The sequence below is a fragment of the Choloepus didactylus genome, chromosome 19, assembly GCF_015220235.1.
Source record: "Choloepus didactylus isolate mChoDid1 chromosome 19, mChoDid1.pri, whole genome shotgun sequence".
Lineage (NCBI taxonomy): Eukaryota > Metazoa > Chordata > Mammalia > Pilosa > Megalonychidae > Choloepus > Choloepus didactylus.
The window spans coordinates 31,609,211-31,622,683 of NC_051325.1; the positions used below are offsets into that span (position 1 = coordinate 31,609,211).

Sequence of the window (13,473 nt, forward strand, 5' to 3'; positions counted from 1 at the left end):
GCTGCTTCCTAGCTGGCCTCTGCCTTGGGGCTAGGTTGGGTGCCCTTTCTTGTTTTTCCATACAGGTCTGGGCCCTAGGCCCTAAGCCCTTCCACACTTACAGTTGTGGAAGCACATTATACTTCAGTTGTCTCTCATCTTGTCAGTCTTATCACAAGACTGAATTCCTGCTTTGAGAAATTGGCCACAACAGATTGGATTACCCAGAACCTTCTAGGGCTAGAAAACCTGAGGAAGAGAGAAGAGGGAACAGAAGGTATAACTGAGGCCAGCTGGCATGGTGGGACCCTTCTAACCAGATTTTCCTTCAGAGATGTGTATTTGGGAGTCATTGGTAGATACCCCAGGGTTATGGGCAAAGCTGTAAGCCATCAATTTTCTGAGGGAGTGAATGAGTATGGGTAAGGTCTGCCAGCAGCCAAGGACAGTACACTGCAAGCAGCCCACATTTGGGGATAAGAGGAAGAAGAGAAACAAACAACATGGGCAGTCTCCAATGAAGACTATGAAATTTGAAAAAGCTTTCAAAATATAAAATATCAAATGTGGCCACAGTGTCCCCTAAGGTAACTACACTAACAATGTACTACCAATGTATGAGTGCCCACATCATGCAAAAGTTGCACTAGAAAAAAAGACTACCCAGTGTCAGAATGGTCCTTTAGGTGGTGACATAGAGGCCACATGCAGCCAGGAGCCAGGCCACACCTTCCACATCCTCACATGAAGAAGGCTGTACCCAAGGAAATGCTGCCCCCTCCTCAATGCTTGAGGAGAACATTTCCCGCAAATTCTCTGCACCAAAGCCAACATTGTTAAAAAGAACTTTGTTCTGGGAGTATCTACTTAATCGAAGGCAGGATCACAGTTCTAAGACTTTGGACTAAAAAAGACAAAATGTAGAATACTGACTACAAGCCAGAAGACAACACTGGCTGGATGGGTAGAGAACTTGGGGCCTTTCAGTGCTCAGAAATCTTGACAAGAAGGTGCTAGCCAGACTTAAGAAAGACCCAAACGGATGTACATCATTTAGTGGTGATCAACATTAAATTACAATAATAATGCACTGTAATGATACCTTAAATCTTAGTGACTCAGGTGGCTTAATTCAACCTAGCTTATTAGCAGTGACCTCTCCACTTCCCCTCCTTCCCTCTCCCAGCAGAATCTGGGGATAAAACAGGTTTGAAATCATCCATTGATGTTGCCAGGGTATGTGTATACGTATGTACATGTTACTATTCATTCTACATATAATTATTCATATATCATATAATTTATTTAATAGATATGATTAACAAACATATATAAAGTATTAAAATTCTTAAGATAAAAAAGGAACAAAGGAAAAGAATTTGACAGCGCAGTTCCACCGTCTATTATAGCACTGACACTTCGCAGGCCTCCTGCTGTCAGGCAGCCACAGCCTCCTAGACTCAAACGGTATTCATGCCCCCAGCAGAAAGGTGGGATACTTAGAAACTTAACAGTTCTGAGGATTTTAACTCACCATGCTCTGTGACTGCATTATTCGCAACTGCTTAAGGACAAATTCTACCTTCTTCTGGGTTGTAAGGGAAGCCAAAAAGGCATTGTGGTTCCTACAGGACAACTTAGCATTGTCATAATTCTCCTTGGCAGTAGTAATTTTCAAACACGAGTTTCCAACCAAATGCCAGCCAATGCCACAGATATTTTCTTTTTTGGAAAGGGGAGAGAGAGGGAAAAAAAGTTTTAGAAATCACACAAAACTATGATATTACTATTTCAACTTACTGAAAACCTAAACGATCTTTGTGATTCAAATTCTACGTTCTTCATTAGAATGTGGTGAGGGCATCAAACACCCTGTTAAGAATCAAATATAGAATATAAGAACCAAAAAACTGTTTATTAGTCAAAATTCCTGGATTTCAAGAAGGATATTCTGAGGCTGCCCCTCCATGTCTTAGAGGAAAACACCTGTTAAGTCCAAGTTAGATTGGTAAATTTCCCTTTGAAGGACAATGGGAGAGACTAAAATCATGAGTGAAGAGCAGACGAATATGCATACTGGAAGGGTGGAGCAAAAAACAGCAAGAATGGAAAACAACGGTGGGGAAAAAACAAAACTATAGTCTCCAAAAGCTGCAATGTTTTCACATCATCAGGTGAAAGGTAAAATCAAATGTCAGGCATCAGTGCAGGCTAATACTACATATCTGAACTATGACAGCTTTGCTTCAGATAGGCTGTAAAGGCACAAAGCAGTGGGAAGATCCTTCTTGAGAAAAAGCAAAGTGATACTGCTGTAGCCCACATGGTAAGCTAGTAATTGGCTACTTGTGATCACTCTTAACTTACATAAGGTGCTGCACAGAAGCAATGAGTGCTTTCTGGAAGACAGTGAACAAGTGAAGCAGCTTCACCAGACCCAAAGTACCCTGGAGACACTATCAACAATGCTCATCGACAGTTACAGTCATTGAGGTGAACAGAAGGTACTAATGGGAAAGAGACCATGTAAAGAGCAGATAAAGACTTGCTCCTCAAAGTATGGCATCGGCATCACCACCCGTTAAAATGTAGACTCTAGGGCCCCACCACAGATCTGTTGTACCAGAATCTGCCATTTAGCAAGATCACCAGGTGATCTGCTGTACATTAAAGCTGGACAAGCACTGAGATAAAGAAGCAGAAGCCCATTCCTGTAGGCTGAACTAAGTACTTCCAAAAGACATTGAAAAGGAGCTGGTCCAGCCTGACTACCCCACACAGGCTTCAGATGTTGTGTAGAATCACATGAGTCCCCCTTCCTGGACATTCTGGTAGAGCAAGTATACCATAGAGGTTCAGTCTGCCTGGCTAGCCTCAGGCCCCCACTTCATCATCTCAAAACTCTGGAGCATCAGAAATGGAGGTATTTAGGGCTGGAGATCACCAAGGAGGTGCTGCTGCACAGGCAGGTCTCTTCACCCTCTGCAGAGAGAGCAAGGTCCCCTCAGTAGGTGCTAACAACCTAACCCCACAGATCAAAGCATAAGAAGAATCTTTCCAATGTGCCCAGGGAACAAGCTGCTAAGACTTGTTCATCACGGCAGGATGGAGTGGGGACAATGGAGCAGATCTGATGCTCCTGAGCAGAGCTGCCACTGGATCTTCTAGAACTATACGAGCGAGCAGAAGGTGATGCCACACTTTACACCAAAGGACAGCAGGAGCAATACTAAAAAAAACTATATTTTTGTTTAAAAACACGACAACCAAAATAGTGTGTGGGAGGTGAATGAATAAAATTAGCCCCTCCTCTCCCCTGGGTTCAATCTAGGCTGTACAATATTGGAGGTGAGGGGCATGAAGCCCTGGACCCTCCCACCCCCTCCTACACACATCAAGCAGCTCCTGCAAGACCTACCAGGTAGGGCGATGCACTCCTGATTTCGGGGCTCCCACTGGCAGTTCTGGTCCAGGGCACAGCTCCTGCAGCTGGTCTTCTTATTACAGTAGTACATGGGGTTGTCCTTGGGGCAATACTCATATCTGGAAATGGAGATCTAGAACACAGTGGACAAAAGCTTTCCTCTTAAAGCCAAAGAGGTAATGCATGGTAAGGATCAATAGGATATTAACTGAGGGAGCAAATTACAAACAAACAAGATGCAAATGAAGCAGCACTGCAGTGGAAACACTGCCATGGAATGTTCTAGTCAAGGACATGCCTTTAATTGGCAAGGAAAAAATAGGGATGCTGAAGTTGACACTTTTCAAATGCCTCTCAAACAACCCAAAAGTTTTATATTTTATGAAGTGCATTACACACTGGCAAAGAATGTATTATAAATTGTCAAAAACTATAAAAGCTGAGTTATCTTATCTTCTTAAGCCTTTTATTATACCCTAAATAACCATCTATGGTGAGCATTTAAGTTATGCTGAGCCAAGATGTAACACAGATTCTATTATGAGAATCTAGGGCTATGGATAAGAGGAAATTTTGAAAATCTATCATTTCCACAATTCAATTCAAGTCACTACACACCTGACACACTTTCAGTCTTAAGTCCTAAGTGGTGCCCAAAACCTTGCAGAGGTAGTGTGAGATCACAGTTACAAGCCTCAAACCAAAGGAACTGGTACTTAGCCACAGCCATGTCTGGACACAGTTGGATTCAGGGGTATCAACAAAGTGTTTGGTTAAATAGGCTGTGCCAAGATGGAGGAAAACGATTCCTCCACTATAGCCCTTCAAGACCTTAGAAGCCCAGACACCCCCGACCACAGGGGCTGAGGCTGCAGAGTAGTCAGAATAACTGCTCTGCCTTCTTCTAAAACACAACTTCGGATGGTTTCTGTGCTGTGTGAACATATCTCAATAAAATTGCATTAAAAACAACCAACCAACCAAAAAAAAACACAGACACACACCAGGCAGAAATCCCAATGGCAAGCACGACCCATAGGATTTACAACGCACTTAGGACATTCCTTTGTAAAAGGAGACCAGAGCAATAATAAAATTTAAATCTATATCTCTATATCCCATTTTAAAAATAACTCTGGGCCATTTTTTATACCATACACACTATAATCTAAATCTAAGCCTTAGGATCTTTCTATCCTTTGAAATCCTTGAGAAACTGCCCCTGACCTGGCCTTCCGTGCAGCTGTGGTTCATTGGGACACAATGGTCATTGCACCAGTGGCAGTCATTTGTGTTGGCTGTGCAGCTGTAACAATCCGTGTGCTGGTCACATCTGTCATGGTCAAGAGCTATAAAAAGAAAGAAAGAAAAACTTATTTACTGTAATAGCTTCTCCTCAGAAAAGTCATAAGCTATTACAGCACAATATAACTAGGGTAAAAAATGTGACAATGATTGGGAGGTAAGTTAAGGAGTAAAACTGGCAAGAAAATGTGTCAGTGTTTTCTGTTTAAATAGTATTTAGATAAAGTAGACAATCTGAAGAAATACTGTTTTTTATCAGAAAAAAAAAAGTAGAAGGTAGGGTGAGGGGGGATAGGTTAGTATAATAGCAGCTACACAATATAATGGAAGTGAGGTCTGGTTTTTCGAATATTTTTCTTCCTAAGAGAAAAAAATCAGCTAGGAATAGAATGAACGTCAGGAGCTGCCCAGAAGCCAAAGTAATATAGGAGACCAAGCCATTCCCACAGAGGAGGAACTAGGCTGAGCTGTGTTTTGTACACAGGGTTGCCTGGGCATTCTTACTGAGGATTTATATTCCTTTTCAGCTTTATTTGGAGTTTTTCAGGAAAGTGAAAGCTGCCTCTATTCACTATAACTCTCATGCTAACTGCTACAATAACCCTGCAAGTTAAAAACTTCACTGAACATATTTTAAATTAACTGAAGTGAACAAATACTTGCAGAGACAATCTTCTTACTTTTAAAGGACTTTCCCACATGTTATTTCACTATATTCCATTGTATGCCAGAGCAAAATGGCAAGAAGCTAAGCAAACAGGATAAAGAGAGCTTGGATAACATGAGGAAGGTTCTAGAAGCAGGGATCACTCTCATCTGCAACTGTTTGTCTGGCTGTGACTGCCATATCCAACTAGAGGAGCTAGAAAAGAATACTTTGCAAGTATAGCAACTCAACCACTAAAACAGTTTACTCCAATATGGCTCTTCTCAATCTCAAACTAACCCTTAATGTCAAACTTTACTAATCCAATATTGAGCCACTAGGCATACGTGGTTTTGAAATTTAAATTAATTAAAATTAAGTAAAATTTAAAAGTCAGTTCCTCAGTCACTCTAGTCACATTTCAAGTGTTGAATAGCCACGTGTTGGATAGCCACATGTGGTCAGTATGTACTGTATAGTGACAGTGCAGATACAGAACATTTTGCTGGCGCTGCTTCAGACCAACTCAGCCAGGAGCTAGAGTTGGTATACAAAACATACGCAATGCCAAAAAAGTTTTGTCTCCACCATTCACAGCTTCTGGGAAGCCACAGAATATGTACATCTATTGTAAAGAGGTTTAAAAACCAACTTTCAAATACCCAGAAAGGCTAACAAGTTACTACTGAATGGTTTTAGATAATAAAATGAACATAGAAGTGTACATATGCTAAGTCCCTTCATAATTCGGACAAGAAAAAGATTCCAAATAAATGTAAGGGACATATGACTTTAAAAAGAAACTAATGAACAGAAAGTAAGATCTCAAATTAATTAAATTTGAAGTAGAGAAGAAACATACTTCTTTTGGAAAAGCATTCTGATTTTAACTTTTCTTCTTGTGCTTCAGCACCCAGCTCCCAGGAGATACACTGGGTCGACCCTGCGTCCCACACACACCGGATGCCAGGTCCTGTCGCCAAACAAGCAGCTTCACTCTGATGCGCTTCGCACTGTTCTGAGGTGAATACCAGGATGTCACTGAGGAGGAGACTGTTGAAACCGCCAAATATATACATAGTGCTAAGAGGAAAAATAAGTAGAGAAGTAATTTACTGAAAACATGTAATAAATGCATGATATACTTTTTACAGACAAATTTTAAAACAAATTTTACATATCAAAGGTACTGTAAGAAACTATTTTTCAAAATTGCAAAAGTATTCTTATATCCTTTCCTCCGTAATTTCACCCTTTCATCCTGGCTTGTCACCATAATAATCCACCTACTCATTACAACTACTATAGTAAAAAGTTCGTATGATGACCTGGTAAATTTAAACCATGATTCCTTGGAACATTTTAGTGTCAGGGTACACTAACACCTCTTAAAATCTTATATCCATTGACATATTTTTAAACATTAAGAAGAAAAATGTACAATTCCAAAAGTAGAAATCCTCTATAATTAAAACTGTGTCATACTGTTACATGAATACATGCACCAATCAGAAACAGATAAAAGTCTCACAGAAATTTGGTACATAGTAAAAGCAGCCTTTAAAAATTAGTGGGAATCTACCACAGGACTTGCCCTTGGCAAGACTGTTGCTGCAAAGGAGAGGCTAGGCCTGCCTATAATTGTGCCTAAGAGCCTCCTCCCAAATGCCTCTTTGTTGCTCAGATGTGGCCCTCTCTCTCTAGCTAAGCCAACTTGGCAAGTGAAATCACTACCCGCCCCCCTACATGGGATCTGACACCCAGCGGAGTGAATCTCCCTGGCAACATGGAATATGACTCCCAGGGAGGAATCTAGACCTGGCATTGTGGGATGGAGAACATCTTCTTGACCAAAAGGGGGATGTGAAAGGAAATGAAATAAGTTTCAGTGGCTGAGAGATTCAAAAAGGAGCCAAGAGGTCACTCTGGCGGGCACTCTTACACACAATATAGACAACCCTTTTTAGATTGTAATGAATTGGAATAGCTAGCAGTAAATACCGGAAGCTACCAAACTACAACTCAGAACCCAGGAATCTTGAAGACAATTGTATAAAAATGTAGCTTATGAGGGGTGACAATGTGATTGGGAAAGCCATATAGACCACAATCCCTTTGTCCAGTGTATGGATGAATGAGTAGAAAAATGGGGGCAAAAAAAAAAAAGGCACCCAGTGTTCTTTCTTACTTTAATTGTTCTTTTTCATTTTAATTTTTATTATTACTTTTGTGTGTGTGGTAATGAAAATGTTCAAAAATTAATTTTGGTGATGAACGCATAACTATATAATTGTTCTGTGAACAAGTGAATGTACGCTTTGTATGACTGCATGGTATGTGAATATATCTCAATAAAAATTAATTTAAAAAAATACATGTTCTTTAAAAAAAAATCAGTGGGAAAAGATGGACTTTTTGGTAAATGGTATTGAGATAACTAGATAAACATATGGGAAAAGATCAGCTTGAATCCATTTCTCACTCTATATACCAGGATAAATTCCAAATAGATCAGAGAACAATCTGAAAAAAAAAAAAAAAAAAAAAAAAAAAACAAAGAAAAGAAAAGAAAAAGGGAACCATACCATACAATACTAGAGGAAAGCATGGGTGTACATCTCCATGACCCGAGAGTAGGAAAAACTTATGACTTAAAATCTAGTAGGCACAAAATAAGAGACTGAAAAATTTGATTATAAAAATTAAAAAAAATTCTGATTATATAAATTAAAAAAAATTTCTATTATGGCATAGAAAATAATGCCATAAGCAAAGTAAAAAAAAAAAATGAGAGGAGGCAGGGCAAGATGGCAGCACAGGGAGGTGTGGAATTTAGTTAGTCCCCTAGAACAACTAGCAAATAGTCAGGAACAACTAGAAAATAATCTGTAACAAATGTTAGGGGGACTTCTGTGACCGGACAACATCGTACACCAGTCTGGAATGGCCGGAACAGCTGAGATTACAGGATAGAACTACAAGTAAAGCTACCCAAACTGCAGAGCTGGCACCCCTCCCACTGGAACCACAGGCTGATTTGGAACGTGGGAAAAAGCAGCAGTCCCTGCCAGAGCACAGAAATATAATGCAACCAAGTTCCATTTGTGGTTTTAATTAACAAATCTGGACTACTGAATACAAACTATGAGCACAGATAAACCCAGAGCAAGCAGGAAAGGAGCCCAGAGGTTTCTCCTGGCAGAGAGGAGGTGAGGCTGATGGGGAAAAAAAAAAAGCCATAAATAAATAAAAACAGAGGCTTTTGGAGTCAGCTGAGCTCAGAATGTTGGAAAACTACTGTGTCCCAAGAAAAGGGACACACAGAACTGGGTACCAATGCTGGTTCTTGCCTGTTGAACTAGAGGGCTGGGGACTGGCTCTGAAATGGGGACTTCTTTCTTTTTTCTTTTCTTTTTTTAGCTCATTAGAGAAAGCCTCAGGCATTGTCAATTGTTAGCACTAACCCAGGCAAGGGTGGAATTAAGACAGTCAGACAGTCAAAGAAAAAACTCAAGCATAGAAGATAATTCCCTAAAGGGATTAGTTTCCCTAAGGGGGGGTGGGGCGGGGCCCAGCTCAAGTGGCAGACCTCCTTTAGAGAACTCAGACCCCAGGGCTTGGGATAAAAAAAAACAGAAACAACATAAGCTTGGCTTCTGACACCCTCAGACTCTGGCTGGGACAGGGTCCACTGAGAATTAAAGCTACCACACTTCTTTACACTGGAGGGGAATTGTGGGTTGACAAGCACCACCTGCTGGGCAGAATAGGAAAAACACAGAGTCTAGAGGCCTCACAGTAAACTCTGACAACCTGCTGGGTCTCATCCTCAGGGAACCTGATACAGACTACATCCTCCTGAGACCAGGGCTTGTCTGGTCTGGGAAAATCTGAATGGGGTAATCAAGGAAACCAGAGGCCTAGACAACAAAAAATTCTGAATCACACTAGGAAAAACGAAGACATGGCCCAGTGAAAGGAACAAACTTATACTTCAAATGAGATACAGGAGTTGAAACAACTAATTAAAGATCTTCAAACAAATATGCTAAATCAATTCAAAAATCAAATCAATGAGTTGAGGGAAGATATGGCAAAAGAGATGAAGGATATAAAGAAGTCACTGGGCAAACACAAGGAAGAACTTGAAAGTCTGAAAAAAACAATTGGCAGAACTTATGGGAATGAAAGGCACAATACAAGAGATGAAAAGCACAATGGAGACACACAACAGCAGATCTGAAGAGGAAGAAGAAAGGATTCATGAACTAGAGAACAGAACATTTGAAATCCTACACACAGAAGAACAGACAGGGAAAAGAATGGAAAAATATGAGCAACGTCGCAGGGAAATGAATGATAACATGAAACGCATAAATGTACATGTCTGGGTGTCCCAGAAGGAGAAGTGAAGGGAAAAGGGACAGAGGCAATAATAGAAGAAATAATCACTGAAAATTTCCCATCTGTTACGAAAGACATAAAATTACCGATCCAAGAAATGCAGCATACCCCAAAAACAACAGAGTATACCAACTCCAAGACACTTAATAATCATATTATCAAATGTCAAAGACCAAGAATTCTGAAAGCAGCCAGAGAAAAGTGATCCATCACATACAAAGGAAGCTCAATAAGACTATGTGTGGATTTCTTACTAGAAATCACAGAGGCAAAAAGGCAATGGTATGATAAATTTAAGATACTGAAAGAGAAAAACTGCCAACCAAGAATTCTATATCCGGTAAAACTGTCCTTCAAAAATGAGGGACAGTTTAAAATATTTTCCACAAATATTTGAAAAATAAACAACATATTCTAAATAACCCATATGATTTCAAAGAAGAAATCCCTAAGGAAATTAGAAAATATTCTGAACTAAATGAAAACAAAAATATGCAATATCAAAATTTATGGGATGGGATTAATGTAGTGCTTAGAGAGAAACTTACAGCTTTAAACATCTATTGCAGTAAAGAAAGATCTGAAATCAATAACCTAAGCCTCTACCTTAAGAAACTAGAAAAAGAAAAGTAAAGTAGACTAAACCTAAACCTTGCAAAAGGAAGGAAATAATAAAGATTACAACAAAAACAATGGCATAGAATACAGAAAAATTACTATTGTGAAAAATCAACTGTGTGTGTATTTGACTCCCCTTATTTCTCTAGTCAATAACTGGCTGCATACTTGTACATAGTATTCTCTATATTACTTTTTCTTCACATTGAGAAAAAAAAAATCAATAAACCCCAAAGTTTGTTCTTTGCAAAGATCAATAAAATCGACAAGCCTTTAATTAGGACTGACCAAGAAAAAAAAAGACAGGACACAAAATAACAAAATCAGGAATGAAAGAGGGCCCCTACTGACCCTTATACTAGTGATTAAAAGTAGTATAAGAAAACATTATAAAAAATTTATGCCAACAAATTAGACAACTCAGATGAAATGGACAAATTCCTAGCAAGACACAAATTACTAAAACTGACTTAAGAAACAGAATATCTGAATAAAACATTTAAAGAAGTAGTAATACCAAACCTTGACAAACTCTTCTAAAAATAGAGGAGGGAACACTTCCCATTCTACAAGGCCCATATTAGCCAAAGACATGACAAGAAAATAAAACTACAGATCAATATCCCATGTGAGTACAGATGCGAAATTTTTCAACAAAGGGGCACACAAGGAAACTTTTGTGGGTAATCGATATGTTTGCTAAAAGCAATGCAGTTTTTATCACACGGTACACTGGGCCATTAACAAGGTAACCAAAAACCCTTCCATTTTAATCTATAGCTATCAAATGTTCTAAGACTAAAACACATATTGCTAAATTTCAGCTAAACAATTTATAAAAGATGCCACATTTTCCCACTATTGAAGTCTCTAAATTCTGTCAATTCTTCTTTCACATCTCCAAGATATGTCCCTTTCTGATCTTTCCTAATCCAAGTTAAATTACCTTCATCTATTTCTCATCAACACAACAGAAATTTAGAAAGCCAAAGGAATCATAACATAATTAATATAGGCCTTACAACATTTAAACAGTTTTTGGATTTACAAGGCTTAGAATTTTTAAAGACTTGAAACAGATACCAGTAATAATATCAAAAACAAAATGAGAACAATTTGTTTACTTAAAAATCTTTAAAGCACACTATAAGGAACTAGTACAGTGGTCACTATGGATCTCTCTTATTTGATGGAACCCTCTCCAGGGACAGATTTCTGAAGAGTTCTGTTAGTTTGGGCCAAGCATTTCTGAGTGATGGAATTACATGTAGTGCACACTTCTGATTATTTAGACTATAGACTTAAACTCCCCAACCCTATCTGAAGTGCTTGCTCTCCGTTTTTCAAACCCTCCTTATCATTCAATAAAACAATGAGAAACTTGACAACCCAAGTACCACAAACAACAGAGAGGGTATAACACAGTAACTCACACATCCCTCTTCTTATCCCATGCATCCCAAACACACTGGGGAGCACGCTAACAAAACCAGAGCAATCAACCAGGCATTAGAAATAATTCTATCCATTATCAAATGTTTTAAACACAAATCAAGAAGTTCACACCTACATAATTCTGTGAAAAACTAACGGGATGAAGTTCTGTGAATAATATCTAAGTCCAGTTCCACTTCTTCATATATTAATTTCACTTTCATTTTAAACACAAGAGAAAAGTAGCAAACACTTCTTTTCCAATTACCTGTTGTATAAGACTGCAGAATGGCCAAATCTGTTAACATCATGGTGGAGATCAGGTCTGGGAAGCACTGACCAGCGATCACAAGCTAGGATAGCAAGAAAAACACATTTCAGAAGGGAATGCCATTCATAATTAATAGAAACAAATATTCTCTTTGGAAAGAAGACTGAAATAAATACATTCTCATCAAATGCATTGCTCTTAGTTTTCTTAGTCATACCATTATTTTTGGGGTAAAGAGCAGCAGCAGAGCAGCAGAGCATGGAAGAAAGGCAGGACTGTACTGCATTTCTAATTAGGGAATGCATCCAACAGCCATAGCATCTACTCATCCCCCTCACTGCCTACCAACTTCATCCTCTACAAGGTATTTTAACTTAAGCAAATTTTATATTTTACAAGTTTACAAGTCCCATGATTATTTTCCACTCTTCTTTATATTGCTTTGCCCAAACTTAACTAAAATAGGAAATACAGGTGGAAAATTAAAATAAAAAATAATTCAAACTTTAATTTTTCCAAACTCCTTCCCTAGATCCCTTGATTTACTAATTTTTCTTTGTTCTGACCCATGCTAGCAACTTTTCTTTTGGACCTTCATACCAACTTTGCTGCCATATCACTCCAATCTTACACTCACTATCTCACTCTTAGACACTCATACATTCCCACTTGGTGAGCAAAGATTATTCCACTGGGCCAAGACCTTCAGTCCCTTAACAATGACAGCTTTCACTTGCTTCTACCTAGCCTAGACTCCGTAGTCTTCCTCACGTGGAGATTAGAGGCCATCGGGCATCAACTCCTCTAGCTTCCTGCCTACGCACCCTTGCTTCCTTCTCTAAAATCACAGTATGGCAAGGATCCCATCCTCTTGTTCCTCTCCCTACAGGTCCTCTCCCTGATTAAAAAGTTTTTCCATACTCTCTCCCTTGAGCCTCCAACGTCTTTCCACTGATTTTCACACGGCATTTATACATGCTCAAGGTGATCCCAACTTTTTTATTTTTTTAAAGTCTCACCTAGATCTACCTCCTTTTGAGGCACTCAGTTTACCCATTTTCTTCATTCCCTTCACAGACAACCGTTTTGAATAAAACAGTTAGCATTCACTGTGTGTATTTCTCACCTTAACTTTATTTTGCAGCCTTCAGTAATCTGTATTATTCCTCTGTCACTAGAGGGTAGTAGATGACTTTGTTAAATCTGAAAGGTACTCTCTAGTCCTTATTTTACTTTATCACTCTGCAGCCACTGTTAACTGCTTCTTCAAAGGTCACCAATCTTACTTCTTTTTCTCCTATTTCTCTGGCATGCTTTTACATCTCCGTTCACTTTCAGACTTCTCTATCTGTCCTCTGGCTCCCTGCTCATCCCTTTGACACATGTTCCCTA

General features: G+C 39.1%; 1 protein-coding gene across 3 annotated transcripts in view; it reads right to left on the minus strand.

Annotated features, from left to right (window-relative positions):
- The window catches only part of ATRN (attractin), a 183,141-nt gene that overhangs the window by 96,695 nt on the left and 72,973 nt on the right, over positions 1-13,473 (minus strand). For all 3 annotated transcript variants that reach the window (XM_037811187.1, XM_037811188.1, XM_037811189.1), the window contains exons 11-15: positions 12,079-12,163; positions 6,217-6,437; positions 4,631-4,752; positions 3,398-3,536; positions 1,514-1,701 (exon numbers count right to left, since the gene is read on the minus strand). In XM_037811187.1, the coding sequence (XP_037667115.1) occupies positions 1,514-1,701; positions 3,398-3,536; positions 4,631-4,752; positions 6,217-6,437; positions 12,079-12,163 (755 nt within the window). The remainder of the gene's footprint in view (positions 1-1,513; positions 1,702-3,397; positions 3,537-4,630; positions 4,753-6,216; positions 6,438-12,078; positions 12,164-13,473) is intronic.